We start from the raw sequence: 26,834 nt of genomic DNA on the forward strand, positions 1-26,834 counted from the left end.
TAAATTTTGCTTCTCTATTGAAGAGGGTTTGGTTCTCTAAACATGTAAACATTGTAGATCAGGGTATTGAATAATAGTTAACCATAAAGGATAGGGTTATTATGCTAGATGTAATTTACTGCATGCAGGTGTTGAGTTTTCATTAACTGAAACTTATAAAATAGAACGATGAAGTACCTTTCATAATGTAGAACAACTCTATACACATTGATTCAGAACTAAAGTACCAAACAAAGTCCATTTAAAAGAAGCATGAAAGTACAGTACAGCTTATGGAAGGATGCTTGAGATCATACTCCATAATGCAAACTTTGCATGGACTCCCAGTAACAGCCATTTGGATCGATCATCATGCGAACTTTCGACGTGCAAATGGAGACCAATACCTATTTAAGTGATGCCTGTGACGGAGTCCACATGATAGTTGCGACGCATGCTGACATTATGCTGGTGGATTAAGCACTTTGCTAAGTTCCAGTTAGTTGCGATGCAAAGCCAATTGCTGAATTGGCCGATATCAGCATAATGCTATGGCTCGCTTGCCTGAAGTAGGCATCGTCATGAACGAAGGTTGATGAACCAAGTAACTCAGGAGAAGAAGAGGGTGCAATCTTGCCACCTGAGAGATGTGCTTTGAACGAATCAAGGGCTTGTCGCATCCATTCATACCGACAGAGCTCGTACGCCTCTCTCACTGAAACCTATTTCATAGGGAAAGAAAGATGATGTTATAAAGAGTTTACAAGTTCACTGCTTCATTTGCTGTGTTTGATTATGATTGATTGAATACAGACCCATCTCCTGCCGTGGCTGGCCTGCTCAGGCCAATACTCGAGCTCCTCAGTGACCTCCAAGGCAAACATGTAACCTTTACAAGCTCCTTCATCGCTGCAACTGTTCTGATTGCTCTTGCTTCTGAATTCCCAGTATCCTAACGAAGTTTTCTGAAGATAAAAAGAATTTAAGATCAGTGCTTAAACTAATAGTTTAACTTAGTAATGTACTGACAAAAAAAAATTAAGAATGTTGATACTTACTAGAAGAAATTAACAATGATAAAAAGTGGAAGGTTGTACCTTCCTGAAATAAATTCTTGATGTGGAGAGAAATAAGGAAGAACGCACATTATATGAGGAATAAAGAAGTTTTGTAGGAAGAATCAAGTAGTTGGGTGACCATTACTAAATGTCATTATTATGGATTGACTTATAACTCTGAATGAGTGGTCTTACGGAGGAACAAGAAAAGAATCCATGAAAAACCAATAGGAATTCTATGATGGAACACTCTGTTCCCCCCTTCACTCATTTGGTAATCATAAATTAGTCACAGTTACTTGATCCAACCTTCAAATATAAGGTTAGAAGAAGTCAGGCGAACATCTATGCATCCTACCATTCCCTCAACAAGGAAAAAAGTAAAACTCTCTTTCATTCCCTTGTAGAAGACCGATATTTTCATGAACCTTGTGAGCAGACTGTTAGTCTTTACATGATACAGCTATACTCCAGATGCAAGTGAAGCATCAAAACTACAAAATCATAGAGTTCCACTATACAGCCTACATAGTTTATTCACTTAAAAAACTAAGGAGAGAATCTGGCATCAAAGGAGTAAGTCAAATAGGGAACACATCACATGCATACAAGATTGGTGAGTCAGCAAATCAAATATAAAGAGATTTCGTTGATTAGATTATTAAACAAATGGTATTTAAGGATCTATCGATGAATAATTGATAAACAAATTTACGTGAAGAGTGCCACGAAACAGAGGCTGGCAAGTGCAATATATTTCTAGCATCTTAGTACAAAGCCTAAATGTTTGATTTGGAATCTACAAAAAATAAGTTTCTTTTCATCTATAAAAGATTCCTTTTTGCGTACAACGCTGTAATTTGAAAAGTCTCTGGGAGAATATAAAGCTTTTGCCACCTAATGAAATTGTAAATGAAACCGTAAACTATCATGCTTTAGCTTTCAAATCATGTGCCATGGAAAAATTGGATGTTTTGCAATGAGTAGGAGAATCTTCTGATACATAATTTTGATAGCCTTGCTAAAGAGGTAAAATTTCAGACTCTTCTAAGTAACTACTATTCCCGAGCACTAGAGATGAAATTTCGATCGCGTTGGCAAATCCAGAGTAGGAAGCATGTGCTAGCCTACCAAAATTTATCTCCTTGTTGCTGTGATAAAGAAACCAAAACTAACAAGAAAGATCCAAATCATATATGAAGATGTGGTAGAAAGCATTTCAAGCAAGAAAATGACATGTTAACTCTATCCACAGCTATTCACGCCAAATTATCCACGTAATCGACAAGAAATGTCACATTGAACACCTACGCTAATAATGCCTCTTACTCCCGCTTCCTCCAAGGCCTCACGGCATGCAGCTTGATCTACAGTTTCATCATCCTCCCATCCACCCTGGAAACCATGGCATGGCTTTATCAATCATACGACTCTTAGGCAGCAGATAATATATATATATATATATATATATATATATATATATATATATATATGAGCTGCAGAAACAAGAAGACAGTTCACCTTCGGGAAGACGAGATCATCTCTATTTGGTCTGGAGATCATGAGTACTTCCAATCTATCTAACAGATCACAACATTCACCATCTCCATTTTCCTTTAGCCTGTACGGGATACATCTGTTTGGGCCAAAAGTAAGGAAGATTAAAGACATGCCTCCGTATTAATTTCTTACAGCACAACAAGAGAACAGAATAAAAGATAAACATCAATACAACAACTTCTTCACTTCGTTCCAGTTCAAGGTAAAGATCACATCTTGGGAAACTCTCGATAAGAAATGACTACATTCCTCTACGTTAGAATATAAGCATATATACTTAAAGATTAAACCATAGAAAAGGAACGAGAAGTAGGAAGAGAGGAAGGGAGAAAAGAATACCCAGATACAAGTCGGAAATGGTTGTCGTATCGCTGCCGGTGTCGCCCCGTCCGCGCTAACAAAGCCGAAGACATCGCCTCCTATGAGATAAAGCTCCTTATCTTGAAGAAGACAAAGTACCCAAATGGAGAGAAACAATAAGAACAAGCTAAACTGGGATAAAGAAAATAAAAAAATACGAAGCAGTCAGAGATGAACCCAAATGCACAACCTTATCTATACAAGACCGCATTCCAAAGCAATCTCGAGAAAGATACGACGAAAGGCGAGATGGGTATCCTGCATCCGACCAGAATATGAATTCCTACCCCTCTTCCCGCAAATATAATGCCTCCCGGGTCAACCTACCACCGTCCAGAGCTCATAGGCCTCGCCTTTCTCGAATAATAAATAAAAAAAACCGAAACTTTATTAAACTCCTGGATTCCTCGAGCCTGCTAACAGTCGCCAATTAGAGAAGACGAGATGCGGAAACCGAGAGAGGCGAAGACTTTTTGTATTATATTTCGCTCCAACTAACGAATCAGCAGTTGGGTTCTTTCATGGAAGCCGCGCCGTTGCATCGACAGCGATTAAAATCGGAGGGAGAATGGTAGAAGAGATTAGAAATTTCTCCGCGGGACAAAGCAGTCGCTCCAAGTATACGGGCTATAAATTTAAGTTTCTCGTCTCGGCTTTGTTTGGATCGACGATGAGATAAAAAGAGGTCGGACGTAGATATCGACTATTATTTGTTTGCTGTTTGTTAGATTCCATAATTAAGATAGAGAGTTGGAGGAGGAGGCTTTTCTTAGCTTTATTTCCTTTTCTCTCTCTCTCTCTCGTCTCTGGGAAAAATGATTCTCCTCAGCGGCAAAAGGTCCAAACTAACCCTTACTATGTCATGGCAATAGGGGTACAAACGTAAATCCAACCTTTTATTGTTGCCTTTTTTTTAATTTCCTTTTTCTATTTTAATATTATTGGAGGTAGGCTTCTCTATCATTCTCGTATGCAGAACCGGATCTTGACATCTAAATTTATACCATATCCGTATTTCGTAGATAATACGAATAAAAAATAGAGAAATAAGATTAAAGAAAACTTGTTATCGTAAATTTACGTGAAATATATTCACGTACTAGTTATGATATAAACTTGAGAAGTATATATATAAGTAAATTTACTATCGCCCAAAAGGAATGGTATGATATGAGCTTAGGAACTATATAAAGTAGTACTTTGTAGTTTATTTCAGATCTGAACAACTTATATCTCGTACCTTTGTTCTTATGTACTAGAGAAGAATAATAAGAAGGCAGCTGTGATAAAATATAGTTCATAGGGAGTCCATATGGAGACCAAACTAGACCTTGCTTGTTTACATTTTATGACTTAGACCTACTAATCCGTGTGCCGCTAAATTGATACTCTAAGTTATCGTGCCGCTGAGCTATTAAATTAATTATAAAAACAGTAAATAAATTTTCTCGGCAACTTCTTTGATGGCAGGCAAGATAACAACCAACTTTCTGCTGTGCAAGGTATACCTAATATGTAGTAAGTTAAGAAATAGACAGCAGTAGGCAGTAGCTTCTTACTTGGTCTCCTTTTTTCAATGTTTTATTTGGAAAAGACCACAGTCATTTTCTCATTAATGGAAGGCCATTAATTTTCCAAGTATCACCCACGCCATCATCGCCGCAAAAGAGCCACTTTTATTGACGGTTATGTGATACCCATCTCGCCTGCCAAAACCTTATGATCCACATGAATCCATTTATGATGATTGATGAGCCTGTTAATGGCCTCAAATATAAAATTAGTATATCTTCCACTGTGTAACTTTATGTGGTAGCTTGGAACGATTTGGGTCGGATAGTTATCCAAATTACTAATAAATTAAGATTAATTAGTTGATGTCACTGTCTTATGTTGTCTTAGATTATATATCCATGCAATTAGTTGAAGTTCTGGTGGAAATATTTATTAGTCAAAAAAGCTAGCTAGGTTAGCTTCTTTTGTTGAAGGCTATTGGTAGTCTTTAATACATCATTATGAATGGCGATATGAAGACTATCTTGTTGGATACCATTCTTTATTTTTCTTCTTTGATGATAGGTGAGGAGCTATAAGATTTGTTGGCGATAGCAATTTGATTCTAGAAGTCACGAAAAATTTAATTTAATAAAAAAATAAATTAAATAAACTTATAAATTATATAATGAAAAATTCTGTATAGATCGAGTCTAGTGTTAAATACTATCTCTTTAAAACTAATCGTCCTCCATCGATTATTTCTGAAACAGTAGACATCGGATTCCGAGGATATAATAAATATCTTATACTCAAAAGGAAGATGCTATTCGAATATCTTGTCAAACTTGAACTGTGCAGTACTCTCTCTCAAATACAAATGGAATACTCAACTTATTGGTTGAATAAATAAAATTTTATAAAAAATATTACAGACTGACAGCCTATTTATATGATTAAACAAGTACGAGAAGTAGGGGTGAAAACGGGTCGGATTAACTCCGACCCGACCCGCTATCCGACCCGACTCGGATCGGATTCGGATAAAAAATTTCTATCATACTCGGATTCGGATTCGGATACGGATAGAATTTTTGAAAAAAATTCGGATACGGATTCGGATACGGGTCGGATAAATTTTTCGGATTCGGATACGGATATCGGATATTCGTTTACCCGCATATTTTTTTAAATGATTTACAGTTTTTTGTTTGCTTATTTAAATAGTAAGTATTAATATTATTACTAATAATACATTATATTTTATTTATAGAGATTAATTTCTCTAATTTTATATATTTGACATACAAAAAAATTATTTATTGTAAAACTCTTAATAATTTTATGTTAATTATATTTAAATAAAATATTATAATTATTTTAAATTTAATCAATATCCGTTTAAGATCCGATTCTTTATCCGAAAATTATCCGTATCCGTTTAGTTAGGATATGGTTTTAAATTTTGCTATCCGTCCAATATCCGTATCCGAATCCGAACTAAAAATACGGATCCGGATATGGGTTGAGCACTATCCGATCCGTTTTCACCCCTAACGAGAAGCGATATGAACAGTTAGATCTGGTTATAGATGGATGCGCCATTTCGGATTTAAACTAATTAATAGTTTTGATGTTAAGGGATACACCATTCTGGGTTAAAACCAATAACCTAACTAGTTAACTATTTTAATCTAAAGGGACACACCACTTCATGTTCAACCAATCAAACATGACTCGGACCTGTATTAATCAAAAAATAATTTTGAACTTGACCGGTGCACGCAAACCTAACCAAGTTGTGTCGGGTAGCGCACGTCTATATTAGTTGATTTGTATAAATTTATTTACCCATAAAATAGGTACTTCTTTGGTAGCCTAAAGCTCATAAAAAATTAGGACTTATATATCATATTAAAGTTTCTAAAATATCTAATATGATATTAAACATTCTTCTATTTATTATTCATTTTCAAGGTACATACTTTAAAAATAAATTTTTATTCACTTCTCTTTATAAATTTGAATAAATAAATATATGACATTAAAGTATTTTTTGAGCTCTTTTAATTTTATCATTAATCTATCATTAATAATATATGGACTCTACTTAAAAATAAACTCAAAATTAATAAAACATTCATATCAAATACATGATATTTCTGACAAGATTAAGTGCGGGCTAACCATTAATGTGCGTTAGTATATTAATCATAATGATCACAGAATTGTAATAATATGATTGAATACGTACGATCAATATACTAGCCGTGAATCTTAATCCCTGATCCCTAGTTGCATGCATGCTGAAACAACCCAATATATATATATTAATTCGTGCATGTTATTCTGTCCTATGATTATATATCTTAAAGTCCATGCATGAAAAAGAAGACAGGATACATATACAGGACAATTGCAACCACTTTCTTCTTTGCTTCTTGTCATCTTACTAAGTAAAAGAAGGGCAGGAAACTCCAATAAACTCTTTCATTTGTTTATCCCACATAGACCTTTGAATATATATATCTTTGAGAGAGAAGCACACATCTTTTGATCGACTGCAAGCTATCAAATTGGCAACAACTAACCCATGAGTAAGTAAGAATCATAAGATGCTTCCTATTTCTTTCCTGTAATACTTCTGGGGTTACAAATGATCCACTCTACGTGTAGGATTCGTTCAACATTGATCGAACTTAGCACGTCTCTTCTCACCAACTCGAAGCACTCTCCTGACCCTTTTAGTGTTTAAAAGAATAAATCCACCGTATTCAAACCATTTAAGTTTCCAAAGTTCGTTGTTTTCCTTTTGACAAAAGATCATAGACTCTCATTGAAACTTTTAAAAAGTTAATCCCCCACAAGGGATAACAAACATCACAAATAGAAAGGTACAGGCAAAGTATCCAAGTTTTGAATGTCATCATACAACCATTCAAACCTAAATATGGAATTAACAATCAATCAAAAAATAATTGGGTCTCTTAAGGCCTCCCTATGCAATACAAAAGAGAGAGATTATTGTATGAGACAACGGTTTCCAAATTTTATAGTAATTATTAAAAGGTTTTATTGTTCTTTTTAAGTCAAATACTTCGAATCAAAACCGACAACCAAATGAGCGACTATTTTATTTTAAAATTTTGTTAGTTTCATACAATCTCTTTTAAGAAACAAATGATCTACGGTCAGAAAATACAATCATAACACCTCCTAGACCGCCCTCTCCTTAGAAAATTATATATCTCTAGTCAGAATAGTACAACAGTATCTCGTGAGATAGTTGGAACTAGGGATGTTAAGCTCGTTAGCTGGCAAGCTGCGCGAGCTCAATTTCCAAGCTAGTTTAAAAAATGAGCGAATTGTTAGGACCGTTTTGGTCGCAATGTCGGTCCTATTGTATTTTTCGCTTTTTGAGTCTGTAAATGGGATGCCAACCCCATGTTTTTGCATGTTTTTGGGTGTCTTTTGGTTTCCTTCAAGAGCTCCTTACGAAGCAACCTTGGGATCGCAATATTAGTGTCGTCGCAACACTAGTTTGGGTTTTTCCCCGCACGTGCCTATAAAACTCATGGGCCAAAACCCAAATGGGGTTTACTTTCAAAACGTAACGCCCCGTAAGACCTTTGAACCCCCCGGGTTGCAGAATTGGGGATGCTCATACTTAGTAGTATAGGAGAACTATCGAGAAGCATTAAGTGAGCCAGCTTCGCAACCGAAGTGCCACTGGTTCAATGGTGTTCATTTTGCCCTCGATGGCTATCCTGCCCCTTTAATTTTCTCGTCGTTGGCATGTCTTGTAACTTCCTTTCCAATCAATAAAGAATCGCAATCTTGTTTGCCAAACTTTGTATTTTGCTTGTCTTTGCTTTGTCGTAATCCAGAAACAGGTGCATCGCTTGTGAAGCGAACGGCTGACTTAACTTTGCTACTTGAAAGTTGAGTGCCGCGCGGTCATTGTCTATCTCAAAGACTTTATCCGTGACAGAATGCTCAATCGAGATGATCATATCTCTCTCTCTCTCTCTACTAGAATTAACTCGCACGCATTGCCTATTTAATTATATGATATATTTAACATGTACTTTTGATATAACCATCTCCTCGCCAACTTAGGTTCAAATTCCTAGTGTGATTCTATCTTAGCTGACTTAGCTTAAGCTCAAGCCAAGTCCAAGCCAAGTCGAGCCCAACTCAGCTAGCTCGTCGCCAGTAGCAACACAACACTAGAAGACGAAGATGTGGAGTGTCCACTGCATGGGGAGGTCCTACCATACCACGCTTGTCTCTCTATACTTGCCACAGAAACAAAACAAACGACAAACATGTAACATTCGCTTGGTATTCCTTCATGCCCACTTACCTTTTCTTTTTCTTCTACGTATACTTTGTTTGTTTGGTTTTTTTTTTCTTATTTTTCTTGTCGTCCCGTCTTGTTCGATGACGTGGATTTCGCCAAAAGTCGAACCACGTGTTGGCTGAGTCAACGTCTAACGTGGGATCCGCCGTGATGTACTTGGAAAGGGCTTCGGGTGGCCCGGAGCGGTCGAGCGTGATTTAGATTTCTCTTTCCCCCTTTTTATCATTCGGAATTTTTATTTATTTTTTTTAATTTTTAATTTTAATTTATAGCAGACTAAGAAGTATACCACGTGGTTGACTAAAGTTAATGCTACGGATAGATCACAGACAATAGATTAGCAATCGATAGGGATGGATGGATGGATGGATGGATAGATGTTCCCTCTCGTCGCTTTCTATCTCGCGGTGTTTTGCTTCTTGCTATCAGTGGGCAAGTAGTCTGTGTGGATGAGATAGAGCCGCATATGATATGATATGATGGAGGTCACGAGTTTAAATTTAAGTACTCGTGAGTGTAATTATAGTTTTAGAGAAAAATAAAAGTGGATTAAATATGTGAGCATATGTTTTAGTTTATATGGTCGATGTTGCTTTGAAACCCGTGATTTGGGCTGTTATGTTATCCTTTGAGTTCCCGTGCCTGCATGAAAATTAAATAAAAGAAATTATAATTTATGATGTATATGATTGGTCTGATTTTTTATTAGCTAGAAGGAATTGGAATTGTTAGTATACTGTTAACATAAATGTGAAAAAGATTTAATAGTCCTATAATGACATAGTATGATTTTAAAGACAGAAGGATAGCTTAATTTATTAACAATTACTTTTGGCGAGAAATATTGGTGATAAAACTATATAATTTGCCCCCAAAAAAATCACCCATTTTGTTGAGAGTGGGATTTGAACCCACGCCCTTTCGGACCAGAACCTTAATCTGGCGCCTTAGACCAACTCGGCCATCTCAACGTTGTGATGAAATGTTATTTTAATTTAAATAATTTTCTAATCAAAGATTTTAGAGTGTTTTAGTAGAGAATTTAGTATACATACTCTAATTAACTTGGCCGAGCCAAATATGGGCCACATTTATTAACAAAAAAGAGTCCAATATTTCTAAGGGTCCGGCCCACTCATGACCTAAATTTAACTTCACGAATAATTCTAGCAAAATGGTATGTAATTCAATGACTTTCCTGGTTTATATCTTCTAAAACTATCAAATTTAAATTTTTGCTCGAAATTTTTTTAAATTTTGTCGGAACGTAGTTTGTCGGGATTTATTTATTTTTAAATCAGAATAATAATAGAGCTAAAAAATGAGCCTCTCATTTCAATTTTTACTATACTGCAGGGTAATAACTATAAATATTATTTTAATTAACACCCACTTTCATATATTACACTATCCTTTATCTACTATATATATATATTTTCTCCACACTTTTGTTGAATGTGGAGTAGGTTTTTAATCCCCTATATATGTGACCTTTAGGACTCTCTTATTTATTTTCATATGAACCGTTCCGTTCTACTTAGAATCAACCAATTCATACCTACGTCTCCGCTCCACCGTACGCACTTCCCTCCTAAGATAGGATGAACCGAGTTATTATAAGCAAAACCCGGCTCTTTCACCAATTCTTCGCTCTTCTCCCTTGCACTTCCCTCTTTTATCTCTATAAGTAATCTCCATCACTGCCTGCCTTTTCCCCTCACAGAGAGAAAGAGAGAGAGAGAGAGAGAGGGAGAAAGGTGAAGGGAAAGAACCAATACTACAATGGCCAGGCGTCTGCTTCTTCTCCCCGTCTTCGCTGCTCTCTGCTTGGCCGTTGCCGGCATCGCCCGTGCCGTCTCGACTCCGGAGTTCATCGTTACCGGCCGCGTCTACTGCGACACCTGCCGCGCCGGCTTTGAGACTTCTGCCACGGAGTATATTGAAGGTATAACTCGTTAGTTAGCATGGTATGTATCAGAGCTAGCAGAGGTCCTGAGAGCTCTGTTTGGCTGCAGGGGCGAAGGTCAGGCTAGAATGCAAGCACTTCGACTCCGGGGCTGTCGAGCACTCCGTCGACGGGGTGACCGACAAGACCGGTACGTACAGCATAAAGCTGGAGGACAACCATGAGGAGGAGATCTGCGAGGTGGTGCTGGTGGAGAGCCCAGTCGCCGACTGCTCTGAGGTCGACGCAGCTAGGAGCCGCGCGCGCGTTCTCCTCGCGCAGGACAGCGGCCTGGCCTCCCCTCTCCGCTACGCCAACCCTCTCGGCTACCTCAAGACGACGCCGCTGCATATCTGCGGGGCCCTACTAAAGAAGTATGCGTTGGGCGACGACAAGTAACGGCTGCGCCGTGCCGGAGAAGTCCTGAAGTAATAACTTGCAAATAGCTTTCAAAGAAAAATATTGGAACAAAATGAGATATGAACAATAAAGATGATAATGTATGTATCCATGTGAGCAAATAAGAGCCTGTCGATCTTGTGTTATGTTCTACACGATGTTTTTTTCCTAAAAAAATCAAAACTAGTATTCAGATTGTTAATATCATTCCTATAGTTTTTCTCAGCCAGCACTCTGCTAGGTTCCCCTAGCAGCCGCCGCCGGTGCCTGCCTCCTCCCTCTCCCCTTTCCCATTTCGATTTTGGCTTGTTAGGAGGGAGAGGTCTTGGTCCTCCTCTCCCCTCCTTTGCTATAGTTTTACGCCTAGGACGTTACGTGGAATGTGTGTCATAATATTTTCTCTGTGCTATTTGAGTTCGATATAATGGAATTTCTTGGCTGTGTTGTAGATGACTACTAAGTTTTGAAGCTTATTGAAGAGTTGTTGCCTGATATCTCCCTCTTCAGTTGTGTATCATGCTTGCATTAGTTTTACTGGGATTAATGAAGTTTTTTTTTTCCGTTTTTGCGTATAAACTTTTCCGTTCAAATAATACTATTCCTACAGAAACGATAATAGAAACATTATAATTATGAAGAGAAGCATAATAAAAATGGAACAATGAAATGACATCATTTATAGTTATAGACAGATGAGTGAAATAATTGTAATGTCTATTATCGAAATTGCGACTTAGGCTATTACAGGAGAACGTAACAATTTGCAAACGTTTGCAACTTTTGATCCAGCATCTAGTGCTACCAAAAAAAGAGGAAGAGGAAAAAAGTGTTTGCCAACAAGACCACACAGTTCAACATTTCTTGGAATTGTACACTGCTTAGGAAGGTGGAAGAGTAGTGCATAGGTCTCAGGTTCCGGAAGGAAGCTTCAGCTACCAAGGTTTCAGATCACCAACTGGACCTGCAGTCCAGTTGAGAATCCTCTCACCAGGTTTCAAGTAAATGCTGGAATCATGCGGAAGTTTGCGAGCAAGACCGTTCAGTATCTGATGGAATGCATCCCCTGGCTGAGCAGGCTGCGGAAACAACATGGCCTGCTTCATCGACGGGTTGGCGAGTAGTCTTTGTTTCCTCAGTATGACCTCTGTCGGTATCGATGTGAGGATTGTATCTAATTTCGGAACATCCTTCTCAGCCACAAACACTCCAATTTCCTCCCAGGGGATTGCGTCGGCAAATGGCAGCACAATATCATCAGCTATGATGACTGGGATGCACCCAAAAATCACCCCTTCCACCAATCTAGGGCTCCATGGAGCCCAACCCAAGGGACACAAACAGAAAACAGCTCGCTGCATATCTTCGTAGTAAGTAGTTGGATGCTCGGTAGAAATGTCGAAAAGTGGGTTGTTCTTAAAGTTCTCCCACACTGATGCTCGTGCACCTCTGCTCAACAACAATACAAGCCAGAAGTTATATATGATGATGAGGCTTTAGATAGCAAAATTTATTTAATAATAACATGCGAGATATCTATAAGCGAAAATGCTATTAAATAGGCTTCTAACCAAAATTCAAAATCTTTACCTGGCATAGTATCCACCCTCAGGATCATTACCCACATCATAAAACAGCCCTCGGAAGTAAACGAAAATAGAACGAGGAGTGTCAGGAGGAATTAAGTGAGCCTGCATTTTCTGTGGAGGAGCATAAGGAGGTATAGTGATGGAACCTTCCTTCAAGCAAACATGATTCCGTTGTCCAAAAGTCTGAACCAATGTGGCACGCTGAAGCAAGTGAAGAATCCCTCGTTCAATTGCTTTCTCTTCCTAAAATCACCAGTAAGATCATTGCATCAGCAACCTCCAGGTGTACTTTCAGAATAACAATCATAGGTTCAATTCGAAAAAATGGAGGTAAAGAAAGCAAATGAGCATGCATCTGATTAACAAGATTCTGACCTGATAGTGAAAGCATGCTGCAAAATCATGTGGAACAACAAAAAAGTGGTCTGCACCATCTGTTCTATTCCAGTAAGGCCAATTTGTGGAAATAAGCTGTATTGCACTTCTCATCATTCGTGGTGACTTGAAGGGCAAGGGAAGCCCATTAGGAGTTAAATCACAAGTAGTATATACAGGTGTATAAAACCAATCAGCTTCTTCCGGATTAAGAGTCCGCACGGGGCTAGATAGCAAGAAACGATGCATGTAGATCTCTGCAGCAAACATGTGCGTGAGACATCTCGGATCCTTTTGGAGGATCTTTCGGTTGTACTTGCTAGGCAGCTCATACACAAAAACCTTCAACCTCCCAACGGGGTTATCTTCCAGGACATCACCAGCACTCCCTATAATGATGAGGATAAATGCATCAAAAAGAGAACGCGAGCCCTTTTAGAAGGCAGCCAGTATGATTAGAATGTCTATTTGTGAAACAATAGATAAATTAACTGAATCACCAAAATAGAATCTTATAGTGGGAGTCGGAAAAGAAAATCCCAGTATCACGTTAAGATTATCAAAATTTTCAATTAATAGATATCAAAGAAAAAGAATATAAAGAAATTTTAGAGTTGCCACTAACACTCTAGTTGTTAAACTAGTATTGTGCACAAACTTTACTGGCAAAATTTACTATTCCAAATTAGTAGGTCATTTGAACTCCAAACTTTGACAGCAGTTTTAAAAAGAAAGAGCTCAAAATGATGCTTAAAGAATGAGTCCCCCCACCAGACAAAACATTCAGAAAGAAGTAAACAGATAGAAAAAGAAAATTAATACATCTTGCAGTCAAGATACTGAACTCATAATGTTGAGAAGTAAATCAAACATTTAAACTAAAAAAGAAGAAGAAAGAATGATAAATATACTGGCCTGAATCCTCATTTCTATGTGCATACTTCTTATGCAACATGCCGGTAACTCCAAGAACAAAACTGTGAGTCATCCAAAATAGGCATGAACATGGCATACATTTTTGAAAACAAGCCTTGAAAGGCTAAAATTCACAAAGTGAGCAAATAACAATCTTTCCTTGATCATATAATATGTGCACATAATAGGTATAAGAAACTTATGCATATTATTGGAATCCCTGTCCTAGTAATAAATTCCATCCTTCATAATTGTATGACTACTGTAATCATGAGGGTGCAAATGTTAGGAAGGCCGCTACTACTAAAAAGCCGTACGCTTGTATACTAGTTTTCTTTTGTCTTCAGCTAATCTTTCGAAATATGACCACGAACAACAACGAAGGAGACATCAATGCCACTGATATCAACAAGAAGAAAGTCTCAATTTGATACATTTGCAAGCTGTCTTCAGAACAAGTCAAGGCATGCCCGATGCTTAACTAAGTCATAGGGTTTCATGGGTCTTTACAAACTACATCTATCCATAGAAATCCCACTATTCTAGATAAAAACTAAGTAAATCGATCAGAAGGAAAATATTTCCAATCGCCAGATCCAGGTATAGACCCTCAATTTCGCAAAAGCATACCAAAATAAGAAACATATTCACCTGACAGATCTAATCTTACAATTACGCATCAACCCCAAAAGAAAAAAGAAAGCCAAAGCCATCTACTGCATAATCCCAAATTTCTCATCTTTATACTTCCTATGACGGCAAAAGCCATCACGAATCAACTGTAGACCACACGAGCCCAGATCACTAAAATCGAAGGCCAAAACAAAACCGAACACGAACCCACCTGAGATCCTCTCAGTCCGGTGGTCCATCTCCAGCTCCGCGGCAGGAGCCCTGAAAAAGAGAGCAAGAGCGACCAAAAGGGCAAGAGCCCACATCGATCTGCCCATCTCTGTCCTCCTCTGCCGAGGCCTCCTGGGCTCCGGGTAAAGAAATCGATAAGGAATCGGAAGAGATGGGAAGTGGGTATGCGAGAAGAGATGGGGACTCTCCCCAGAAAAGGAGAGGAATTTGGCGAGAATTGTTCGAGCGTCGGTGTCGACGAAGGGGAAGAGTAGTTGGAGGAGAGCTTTCCTTTCCAATCGCAGAGCTTTCGAAAGAGGTTAGAAGTTAAAATATATGAGAAAAAGGACGAGAATTGGTTCCTTCCAGGGGACTTCCTCCTTCGAGAGGAGGAGACGGGACTCGGGAGGGGGGCGAGAGGTGTAGCCTGCGGTTAATTAATTGTCCCAAAGACTGGTGCCCAGCACCAACCATTGAAAGTTGCTTTCTTTCTCATCATTTTACTATTACAAGAGATATTTACATTTCACACCCTGTTCTCTAAGAATTTACGATTCAAATCTTATATATATATATATATATATATATTAGGGTTTATATTTCGAAGCCCATATTTTTTTAGAATTTATTCTTGACAAAAAAATAATAATAATAAGCAAAGATAGAATATTAGGCAAATTACAGATTATTTTTCCGTGGCTTAGTTCACTTTTAACTTACCTTCTTTAAGTACTTAACTAACTTCTATGTGGCCTATACTTATTAAATTTTGTATTCAAAATCCCTACCATCTTCAAATTAAACTATATTTATATGGCAATCATTAAGTTTTGTTCTATTTTAATTAATAGTGACTAATAGTTATAAGTTGATCTGGATGAGGTTAATAAGTATTTAAGTTTAAAATACATGGGATAAATTAAAATCGAGCGGATAAATTATTATATCTTTTAAAATATTTGATCAAACCTGAACTGGATGCTCAGAAAATACCTTCTCAATTTTCAACAGAATCCTTTTTAGAGACACAAGGGGAGAGGGCATTTTTTAAAAACCAAATGGAATATTCTTTTTCTTTATTATTATTTTATTTTTTTTAATGTATTTTCGTTATCACGATTAACTTGCTGTGTTTTCTAAGAATAAATTCAAAAGAAGAGGGCTTAAAGTGTAAATACAAAAACAATAGGGTGTGAGATGTCAATTTGCAAATTGGCCTGCAAATCTTGTCTAACATTTGCTTTCGTTTAATATGAAATTCTAATTCACTGCGCATAAATTAACAGACCATATGAACTATAAATCAATCCAAAAGATGTGTATACTGCAGGAGCCACTGGAAGTCTGGCTATATTTTCTAATAACAATGTTAACAAAAACTAGATGACCAAGACCACATTATAAAATTACAAGAAGTCCAAAAAGACTTGCAAATGATGACCTTACAGTATCAATGGTCCCAATTACAGGAGAAGAATTATTAAGAAATCAGAACCAGAAAAAATCTGGCAGATTTAAGTTGAGATAACAGAACAAAAATCAACTATTCTTGATGTCTAGAAAGAACTCAACCAATCAGCAACTTGTTCTCCTCCATAAAGGAGTAGGTAGGAACCTCCAAGTTGAATGGTGCAGGGCCCTTTCGAATCCTGCCCGAGATGTCATAGTGAGAGCCATGGCAAGGACAGAACCAACCTCCAAAGTCCCCAGCATTGGGTAGAGGAATGCAGCCGAGATGAGTACAGACACCGACGACTACAAGCCACTCGGGGTTCTTTACCCTGACAGCATCCTCCTGGGGATCGCGAAGTGATGCCACATCCACACTGTTTGCAAGCTTAATATCATCTTCTGTCCTGCGCCTAATAAACACAGGCTTGCCACGCCACTTGACAGTCACAGTCGTCCCAGGCTCGATGCTGGAGAGATCGACCTCAAGAGAAGCTAGGGCAAGAACATCCTTACTGGCAGACATGCTCAATACAAACTTGAGAATCAGGAGACGAAGCAAAGAGGCATACACAAATCTCCCTCCAGTCAAAACAAAGTAAGCAAATGCTCTTTTGCTGGGATCGCCTGGAGGATAGCGCTCATGGTTGTGCTCATCATAGACAATTTTTGAGGTTGGATTCTTTAGAGCTGCTACAGTTGCAGGAATATCAACCAACCCTACATCCTCGTGTCTTGGAGTGAGAGATTCAGTAGCATAACCTGCAACACATAGTACAAATATCAGGCTGCCCAGATCATTAAAGGTGCATAGTGCAGGCTGAACAAATGAAAAAGTTCGATGTTAGGCAGAGCCTGTCACATGCAGATACCATTAAAACATCAAGTTCTAATACCAAAATCTGGAAAGTTAGAAAAGCTTATAAGATTTAATTGTGTGCCAATTCTGAAAATGGTTAATAATGCTTGATTCATTTTGGAATTACATAGAAGATATATCAGAAATGACAAATTCCGTGATTACACACTAAATGCAAGCATAAAGCATTAACAGAGCATATACAATTCCGAAAAGGAATTCTGTCAAGTCTTCTAGACCAATTTAATAGGTGCCACAGAAGAAATTGCTGCAAATTAATCCAACAAACTTACTTTATATAAACAAAGTTATCTAGCCGCATCCTCTAACCAAGTAGCCTCAGTAACATAAAATTAGAAAAGGTGCAAAGCCAATCTTTGTCCCCTGTCAAGAGAATCTTTTATAATGCATAATTCAGACATCCAAATATGTTGCAAGCTTTGCTTCACATGACAAGACATAATTTCTATAAAGCTTTTTGTTGTTATTTCTAGTTGAACAAAGAGCATAAGCCTATTCTTTTCATATGAAACTATAATTGATGAACTTTGCAAATACATAATTTGAGTAGTTTGACAGAATCTTATCCAAATGTTTTTATGATGAGTAATAAAAGAACTTATGCTTGCAGATTAAAAGCAGGACAACTTGGGCCTTACTAGGCTGGAGCAAGGGAAACCACAAACTGGAATCAGTCAGAAACCTAACATGGTACCTTAAGGAAGAGGAGTATTATACAAGCATCACTGCTATGCCACGAAGGTTAGTCTTCATCACGCAATTAAGTGAGCAACATTGAATAATATGTCTATATATTTATGACTTGATAGGTCAAGTGCCTATCTACTTGAAATTGTTTATAGACAATTTGAGCACTTTCTGATGCACACATTTAAACAAATGGTCAAATGTAGGAAAGAGAAATGAAGTGCAGGGGAAATAAACATAAAAAGCCTCTTTCTGTAGTTAGCCAAACCTCTCTTTCTCAGTTTCAACATCAAATTCCACTGCCGAAGTAGGTTGATTGAGATTGTTCCTCAAATTCTTCACTCAGAATCAAACAGTTCTAGCACTTTCCATCTGTGCTTTTCAACTAATCCTATTTAAATTTCGACCATCCTACTTCTGGTTATATTGATTCAACTTAAATAGTTAAACCATTGATATCACATACCACAGCAGGTCAAGAACAAGAAAATCTCACAGAAATGCAAGGTTAAAGAAAGAAACCAGAAAATTGAAGCAGGTCTTAGGTAATTCATATTTTAAATATACCGGATATACAGGATTACGAATTCCACATTTGAGTTTGGAACAATGGAAGTGTCTGAAACTCTGGATATTAATGTGACGGGGAGGAGGGAATGGGCATATCCTCCAAAGTCCAATTTTTCTTTAATAAACTAAAAAGATATAAGTTCAAAAGATCTATAACTTGGTCCAAGTGAAAGCTCATTTATTGAGATGTCAGCCAAAAGTAGGACAACAGAAACATATGATTCAACAATTGATAAATGTCTATGTGATATTCCTTATTCCCTGATATCATACCCATCAACAATCAATATATGAAAAATCAGCCAGCGGCAGCTGGGATGGATGCTCAAGTCATTACAAGTTAGGGCAACCCAAACTGAATGATTCGAGGCAAAAAGATCAACTTTTCTCTAGCAGCAACAATTAAAAGTAAGATGACCTTCGGCAATTTATCATCTCATATATGTCAATTCTAAGCTCCAAATTATTCAGTATCACAACAAGTTCATACAGTGAATGAAGAAAACAGTACAGAGAGCGCTCTAAGCTTCTAAAAGGGCTAAAAGATTCAAGCAGTAATTTAGGGTTACGGGATGCTGTGCTTCTAACAAGAATAAGAATTTTAAAGAAAGCTACAATTATCAATAAATCTATGCACCATCTCTAGCTTAACGGCAACAACAACAATTTAATAAATCAAAAAGGCATCAACCAACTATTCAAAAGTTAAACCATCTAAAGATTCCTACAATAGATCGAACAATCACGAATAGGAGGACGGATAAACGTTCAAAATCCACCAAAATCGATTCAAAAAAACTAATGATCGGCAAAGAGAGATAACCCTAACCTCTGGTGGGCCCGAGGAGACCCGATCCGAAGGAGAACCGGAAAGGGGTGAAAGCGTCCGAATCCGACACGTCTCTGGAGAGGGATGGATCCGCAAGGACCGGATTCCTGGATATGAAGACGGAGGAGGCCGAGCTCGGCCGCCATGAGAGCGAAGCGAGCCTTCTTCCAGCGATCCTCAGCATCCTTCTCGTCTTCTTCCTCTCTCCTTCTAGCTCGGGATGGATCGCAATTGAATTCTAGATTTCTAGGGCTTCGTCAAACATCGAGAGATTGGGCGAAGCGCGAAGAAATAGGAGAGATAGAAATGGGCCGGCCCATGGGATGACGCTGGGCTCCAATCTTGCCTAATTGAATAAGTTCCTACGACCACTACTCAAGGCTTAAGTTGGGCCCAGAATTGGTATTTGTATCTAAATATTTTTTATTCGAAATTTCAATGGAGATAATATTCGAATAAAATTTATTTATCATATATGAAAATTATTTTATTGTCTCAAAAACACTTATACTCTAGTAGTCGGGCCCTACTAACTTATAACTATGATCGTGACTTTCGTTGAATTTTCTATTAAAGTATTTTATGCGTATAATTTAACCTTGTTATACCCCCACTAAAAGTATTAACTCTCTTATCCAACTGACCGGATGATAATAATACTCTTCAAAATTATTAATTCTCTCAAGAATATTTTAGGTACTATAAGCAAATTATTCAAATTGAGCGATAATATACTAGCTTATAATTTTATTTTATTTTTGATAAAAGAAGATATGAATTTAACGGTATCATAGTTAAACCAACCCGAGAAGTTAATAAGAATAATAATCAGTATTCCACTGGCATTGCATAGCTTACTTATGCTACATTGTAAATTGGAGTTGTACAAGAGATGAGAATTTAGAGAAGGATTTGTGGTGGGGGAAGAGACAAGAAGGAGATCTCCACACTCTGGTGTGAACTGTCTAAAGTGTAAGACCAAAAAAAAAAATGGCAGCCTTTTGCTCTTCTCCACTGCTATGTACTATGCTACATGCAATTTGGCCACAAGGTAGCCTTTTGCTGGAGTTTGAACTGCTACCTGTAAGAGCTTTCAAACAAGGGTTTGAAAAGAGTCTGCATGTACAAATATAAAAAGAACAGAGAAAAGAGAGTACTACTGGGGACCTGCACTATGTGAGTCTGTCTTGGATTCTCTAATGGCAATGTTGCAAGGAGATCAGCCATATTAAGAGCACCTTCTTGAGACCTGCAAGCTAAAATAATAATACTATGATCATACCGATACATTATATCTTAATTGTCTATTAAGTATATATTTTTTTCCTAATTATAATTACATAAACTAGTTATCATCTCACCCAAATGGCCAGATCTTACATACTAGTATGCTATATTGCTATGCCATGATAGGTTGTCCCTTTTCTTTAGCGGTGTTAGATTCTGTGATGTGATAGTGAGAATTAGATTTAGTGGGGTAGACTCTCTGCGAGTCATTCGGGAGCTCGTCGAATCCACGTCAGCTCATTAGTCATGTGATGACCGTACCCATTATAATTAATTGGCATCCAAAAATATTTAATTACTTAATACAAGATGTTCTCTCAATTACAACACCAAATAATGTAAATAAAATAATTTTAACATGAAAAACTACCTCTTTATAAATAAATTAAAAAAAAATCAAAGATCTCTTCCTAGTATCAAACAAAGTAATAATAATCATTAATTATAAAACAATTATAAATTATTCATCGTTATTCATAATTATTCTGAAGTAATTTGTTTAACTCTCCATAAATACTTCGCTTCTCAATGATCCTTAAGATTGAAGATCTGTCTGTATATTGACCCTTGAGTCAATAGTAAACACAATCTTAAATCAAATAAAACTCTATCAAAATATGGTATGAAAATCTCACTAGCCAACTTTTCCAATGCTTTTGTTTTATAGACCATAAAGGTAGGCTTTCAGAAAAACTCTCACTTGGAGGCAACTCTACTAAGAAAATGATTCTTTATTCTCCATTTAAATGGATTAAATCTCGTTTGAGTGTTTGAATGTTTTAAGTTTATCTTGCTCTAACGGACTTCCAATATTATATAAAATTTGCTATAAAAATTCTATTCGAACGAACTTCCAATGTTATATAATATTTACTCTCGTTAAAAAAAATATGTTGAAACAAATTTATCTTATTTGAATTGATTTCAAATGGATTTATGTAATGTAATTATTCAAACTGAAATAGCTCCAACTTTAATTACCAAATAGGAAAAGACTGTGCTATTAATCTTTATAATAATCTAAAAAAAATTATTACGAAAAAATTTGCTAATAAAAAATTGACAGCAACGTGTATTTTATTTCGAGCACGATTATAATAGCCAAATTGTAGACATCCAATCAATATATCAATATGTATTTAAAAGCATACTCGAAAAAATTTGAATGCATAGAATCGATCCTCCTGAACCCAAATCCAATCAATACGTATCCAAAAGCATACTCGAAAAAATTTGAATGCATAGAATCGATCCTCCTAAACCTAAATCCTTATCAAGTGAGCAGTGGTTAGGGGTGGTAATTGAGCTGATTCGAGTCAAATTTAAGCCAACATAAGCATAACTTATTTATCAAATAGGTTGAAATGTTAAACACAAACACGACTTATTTATTTAATGGATTACACGGGCTGTATATGAGTTATTGGGTTACACATTATTCATGTTTATATAAATTATTCAAGTTATAAATAAATTTACTTAGGTTATAAACATATTTATTCATATTATAAATGTGTTACTCTGAACAAATTATTCGGGTCATAATTTGATTGATATTTCTATAAATAAATTAATTTAAACGAATTAAATTGGTTGCGATAATAAATACGAATATGGCTCATTTAATAATCGAATTAGGTTGAGTCAACTTGGCTCGAGTTTGGATAAGATTCCGGCTAGGTCATGATAATGCAATCACTAACATAATCCTTTTATTAAATGGGTCAAAATTTCTAAACACGAACACAATCTATTTTATTAAATTGGTTATATGGGTTATAAATAGATTATCAAATGGCAAAAAATATTTAATTTTGTATTATAAATAAGTTAGTCGGGTCATAATGCGGGGTTGGCTAGTTATATTAGATCATAAACATATTATTTTAGTTGATCAAGTAACAGATACACACGAATACGATTTATTTAATAACCCAAATATGATTAAACTAAACTTAAACCTATTTACAAATAGAGTTACCCTCTAATTGTATATATGATCTGACTCTGATTATATTAAACCCAACCGATTGGTTCCAATTATTGGGTCGGGTAAAAATTTATTACTCCGAAGATCCGGCGTGAGAAGAGCTGTACATGCACGTTCGGTGGTGAATGTATTGTTATATCATATCAGTGTGGGGTTGACGAAAAGGTCCTTCCTCGTATTTGAGTTGAATTTAGTTTCCACGCATATTAATTAATCTCCACCGCCTGGAATTAAAGGGACATCCTTGTCATTTCACGAAAGAGTGCTCATAGTACCCTGATGCATCCACCAGCAAATCCCATTTGAATCTTTGTCGTTTACTATTTTAATTTTTTAATTTTTATTTTTAACCTCTGAGAAGTTCACATGCCATGGGATGGACAAGAAGCAAAAGTGAAGTCATATTCCAAAGTCGGTTTGGATACCTGGGGGTCAATCCTCCCTAAGTGATGATATGCTTAGTTTATATAAATTGTGCCCATATAACGTTTCTTTCGAAGGAGAGTTAGATAATATTAAATTTTAGTTATTAACATCTTCGAAATGCACTTTGATAGGAAATAAAGAGGAACAAAGAGAGTTTGATTCATGACATCCATAAGAGTTATGGATTTGCTCTGAGAGTTTAAGTAGACACTATCATTTATATTGTCAAAAAAAGAGTAGCTGAAGATGAGTAAGTTAGGGTTTGATGAAGTTAGATTTATCAAACTTGAACATAAAAGGGGAAAAAAAAAATCCTAGCTTGTATTCATGATATGTTTGGTTTATTTGGCTTAGCGAGCTAAATATTTATTATATGAATAAATTGATCTTAAATAAAATTTTGAGCAGAAGAAGTTTAGAAGGGTAATTTAGTCATTTGACATAATATGCCCCCTCCCCGTCCTATAAATGAAGACAGTCTCGCTGAGTAATACCGCAACACCGACCGACTCGGGCTCTCAGGGGAAGACCAAGAGAGAGGAAGGGGTAAGAAAGGAAATGGATCATCCTACCGGCGAGGGCTTCTCGTGGGACCTCGGCGGCGCCTTTCCTCCGCCACGCGACCTGGAGGAGGTGGTGGATGGGTACGGCGTGCGGTATGCCACGGTGGCGCGCATCGGTGAACTGGGCTTCACGGCGGCGACGCTGGTAGGTATGACGGAGGCCGAGCTCGACGACATGATGGCCACCCTCTCCCACCTCTTCCGCTGGGACCTCCTCCTGGGCGAGCGCTACGGCCTCAAGGCTGCGTTACGCGCCGAGCGCCGTCGCATCCACGGCGCAGTCCTGCAACAGATCCACCACCACCATCTCCTCCCTCAGGGAGACGACGGGAGGCGCCGCCACCCCGCGCTCATTCCCGACCACGGGGCGCCGCCGCAGCAGCAGCCCCACTACTACCCGGCCAACGCGGTGCTCGACGCGCTCTCCCAGGAAGGTGAGCCCACCTCCTCTCCCGGTGCACGTTAAATATGGGTAGCTATCTGTTGCTAAAACGGGCAAGCGTCCTCCTCCTCTGTACCTCTTGTCTGACACTTATACGTTACGGTGGTACCGCGCGGACGTTAGATAGGAAGAGCTCTCTTCTTCTATGAAGCGCTGGGAGTTCACTCTACTTTCTTTTTTCTCAGTAGTTTAGTTCCTTCCTGACTGCTAAAACGAGCCGGGGGGGCGTCGCGTCGGAATTTTCTCTCCTCTGACTTGATCCGTTTACTTATCCCTCAACTGTCTATCTTATTCGATCATTTGTTAACCTTCTTCCCGGCGCAAGTTAGACTAGGATGACCACGTTCTGCTGATATACGCTCTAATAATTTCCATCTACGTTTCTTAATTTTATCCAAATTTTTGGTAGTTTCTTTATCCAACTACAATCCCCAGGGTTATCCGAGGAGCCCGTGCAGCAGGAGAGGGAGGCCGCGGGAAGCGGCGGAGAGCTAGCCGCGGCCGCGGCGGCCGCCCGCGCCAAGTCTCGCAGCAGCGCCAAGAAGAAGACCACCAGTAGGAAGAAGAGGCGGAACAAATCCCAACACGACGCAGGAGGAGGAGATCACGAAGAGAGGGATCGGGACGACGACGACGAGGAGGAAGAAGACGAGGTAGAGGAAGGCGGGTGGGGCTCGGAGGAGTCGTCGGGCACTTGCGGCGGCGTTGGCGGTAGAGGCGGAGGGGAGAAGCAGCGCGAGCACCCCTTCATCGTGACGGAGCCCGGCGAGGTGGCACGTGCGAAGAAGAACGGGTTGGATTACTTGTTCCACCTCTACGAGCAGTGTCGTCTCTTCCTTATCCAAGTCCAGTCCATGGCCAAAGAGCAAGGCCACAAGTGTCCCACCAAGGTACGTACGACTTGCAACTTAAGAACTCCAACTTTATTAATTAGATCATTGCCACGTCATATATATTAATTTCATAATCTACTTCTTTTGTTTTTCTTTTACAATCCTAATAAAAGGATCCTGTAATGGAGTCCTGTTACATATATAGATAGAGAGGTGATACTGGCGTTCGGCCCTTTGGGAGCGGGAGCACGGCACTGGTCATAGATAGATAAGAGAAATAGAGACCTGTGTACGTACGAGTTAGATGTGTCTGATGACGTGTCTGATAGACATAGGACGGAAAGCTGTGGCTTGTGTGTTGTCTTGTCGGGGTCTTTGTCGGAATACGGGATCCCGCCTGACATCCTCGGATGCGTCGCCGCCCCTGGGCGCCGCCACGTGGCACGCTAGCCGCAGTGGGGCCCGACGGCAGCGTCCGGCGACGTCTAATGAGTGGACACTGTTGCATCAAGATTCGCACCGGGAAATAGTGGGACGGATGTCACTCGTGATATCCCGCAGAGATAACGTTGACCGGGTCACGTTGTTGTTCTTTTTATTTTTTCTGAGTTAGTACCGGGTCACGCCGTTCGGCGCAGTGCGCGAGTTTTGAGGCAATCTGTGAGAACCGAATCCCTGCAGTCTGGGGCCGCAGATTTTTCCTACGACCGGCGGTGTAGCAAAATTTGTCGTCATATCAGTTTATCTGTAGAACAACTTGATCAATCCATAAAAAAAAAAAATCCATAACCAACATTACTCTCATATTAGGGGTTAAACTATAAACTAGCTCGGGTGTTAATCATAAGATACGTAAAACTTGGGGTGTTATTTAGGGAATTCCCTTTATAGCTGGTTGTTTAAATTGTTACTCTTCTATGTTGTTTCACAAGTATATGCTTTACTTCGAGATTTGGTTATATTTAAGGTTGGTATGAGTAAAGTGATAAGAGGAATAGTACGTACGTAAGTGCAGGTGACGAACCAAGTGTTCCGGTACGCCAAGAAGGTGGGGGCGAGCTACATCAACAAGCCGAAGATGCGGCATTACGTGCACTGCTACGCCCTCCACTGCCTCGACGAGGAGGCATCCAACGCCCTGCGGCGGGCCTTCAAGGAGCGCGGCGAGAACGTCGGCGCGTGGCGGCAGGCCTGCTACAAGCCTCTCGTCGCCATCTCCGCCCGCCACGGCTGGGACATCGACGCCGTCTTCAACGCCCACCCCCGCCTCGCCATCTGGTACGTGCCCACCAAACTCCGCCAGCTCTGCCACTTCGCGCGCAGCAACGCCGCCGCTGCAGCCGCCGCAGCGGATAGCTCCGTCCTCGGCGGAGCACCCGACGGTCTACCCCCGCCGCCGCCGCCGCCACCACCGCCGCCGCCACCGTCCATGTTTTTGTTATGATCTTGTGGTGGGGAGACTTGGTCGTGTCTATGAGTTATTTGTTGTGTTCCGAATTAAGTTTTTCTGAAGGAATGAAGAAATTTACTAGCTATATAGTAGCTTAATATGTTTGTCGTATGATTGTATCAGTGGCTTAATTAGTCTGCCTACGAGATTGTGTCTTTGGCTACATATACATGAGATTTTGCATTGATGTTATATATTTATATATATATATATGTTTTGCCATAGTAGTACTACAATGAGTATACGAGATGGTATAAATTTAACTGAGGGATAAGTTGATAAGACTAGAGAAAACCTCCAAATTAGCTGCCCATAAATGTCTATACTATGGTAATGTTAACTATATAATATAGGCAGGCGACCATTAAGAGAGAAGTAGAATCTGCCCAAATAATGGGCCCACTCAAATGAGGCCCAAATAATTTTGTATAGTTGAAGCCCAAAAGCATCAATGCCTTCAATTTAAAATAAATCCATATCCAGTAAGATCCAACAATGCTCAACCCGAATCAGACCCGTTTATTAATCCGAGTTAATTGGACTCAAAGCTG

At 38.6% G+C, this 26,834-nt stretch overlaps 5 protein-coding genes and 1 non-coding gene across 6 annotated transcripts; 2 read left to right on the forward strand and 4 right to left on the reverse strand.

Moving 5' to 3' along the window:
* Window positions 1-114: 114 nt before the first annotated feature.
* On the reverse strand, window positions 115-3,687 carry LOC140767581 (nudix hydrolase 12, mitochondrial-like). Its single transcript, XM_073107558.1, has 6 exons — window positions 3,148-3,687; window positions 2,937-3,037; window positions 2,559-2,673; window positions 2,349-2,432; window positions 795-944; window positions 115-701 (listed from the first exon to the last, which is right to left on the reverse strand). The coding sequence occupies exons 2-6, from the start codon at window positions 3,008-3,010 to the stop codon at window positions 468-470; spliced, it is 657 nt and encodes a 218-aa protein (XP_072963659.1). The 5' UTR covers window positions 3,011-3,037; window positions 3,148-3,687; the 3' UTR covers window positions 115-467.
* Window positions 3,688-9,704: 6,017 nt separating this feature from the next.
* TRNAL-AAG (transfer RNA leucine (anticodon AAG)) lies at window positions 9,705-9,785 on the reverse strand. The gene has a single exon. It is a non-coding gene; the product is annotated as a tRNA-Leu (tRNA).
* Window positions 9,786-10,357: 572 nt separating this feature from the next.
* LOC140764854 (pollen-specific protein C13-like) lies at window positions 10,358-11,328 on the forward strand. The gene is made up of 2 exons (XM_073103675.1): window positions 10,358-10,759; window positions 10,830-11,328. The coding sequence occupies exons 1-2, from the start codon at window positions 10,597-10,599 to the stop codon at window positions 11,156-11,158; spliced, it is 492 nt and encodes a 163-aa protein (XP_072959776.1). The 5' UTR covers window positions 10,358-10,596; the 3' UTR covers window positions 11,159-11,328.
* Window positions 11,329-11,853: 525 nt separating this feature from the next.
* Window positions 11,854-15,313, reverse strand: LOC140762958 (probable beta-1,4-xylosyltransferase IRX10). Its single transcript, XM_073100954.1, has 4 exons — window positions 14,879-15,313; window positions 13,120-13,508; window positions 12,746-12,987; window positions 11,854-12,604 (listed from the first exon to the last, which is right to left on the reverse strand). The coding sequence occupies exons 1-4, from the start codon at window positions 14,982-14,984 to the stop codon at window positions 12,091-12,093; spliced, it is 1,251 nt and encodes a 416-aa protein (XP_072957055.1). The 5' UTR covers window positions 14,985-15,313; the 3' UTR covers window positions 11,854-12,090.
* Window positions 15,314-16,197: 884 nt separating this feature from the next.
* LOC140762393 (cytochrome b-c1 complex subunit Rieske-4, mitochondrial-like) lies at window positions 16,198-19,564 on the reverse strand. The gene is made up of 2 exons (XM_073100167.1): window positions 19,293-19,564; window positions 16,198-17,088 (listed from the first exon to the last, which is right to left on the reverse strand). The coding sequence occupies exons 1-2, from the start codon at window positions 19,474-19,476 to the stop codon at window positions 16,445-16,447; spliced, it is 828 nt and encodes a 275-aa protein (XP_072956268.1). The 5' UTR covers window positions 19,477-19,564; the 3' UTR covers window positions 16,198-16,444.
* A 3,949-nt stretch (window positions 19,565-23,513) lies between these two features.
* Window positions 23,514-26,432, forward strand: LOC140764594 (floricaula/leafy homolog). The gene is made up of 3 exons (XM_073103241.1): window positions 23,514-23,992; window positions 24,436-24,890; window positions 25,849-26,432. The coding sequence occupies exons 1-3, from the start codon at window positions 23,554-23,556 to the stop codon at window positions 26,275-26,277; spliced, it is 1,323 nt and encodes a 440-aa protein (XP_072959342.1). The 5' UTR covers window positions 23,514-23,553; the 3' UTR covers window positions 26,278-26,432.
* Window positions 26,433-26,834: the final 402 nt, after the last annotated feature.

This window comes from Typha angustifolia, chromosome 1 (assembly GCF_048772165.1).
Source record: "Typha angustifolia cultivar Huaian chromosome 1, ASM4877216v1, whole genome shotgun sequence".
Classification (NCBI taxonomy): Eukaryota; Viridiplantae; Streptophyta; class Magnoliopsida; order Poales; family Typhaceae; genus Typha; species Typha angustifolia.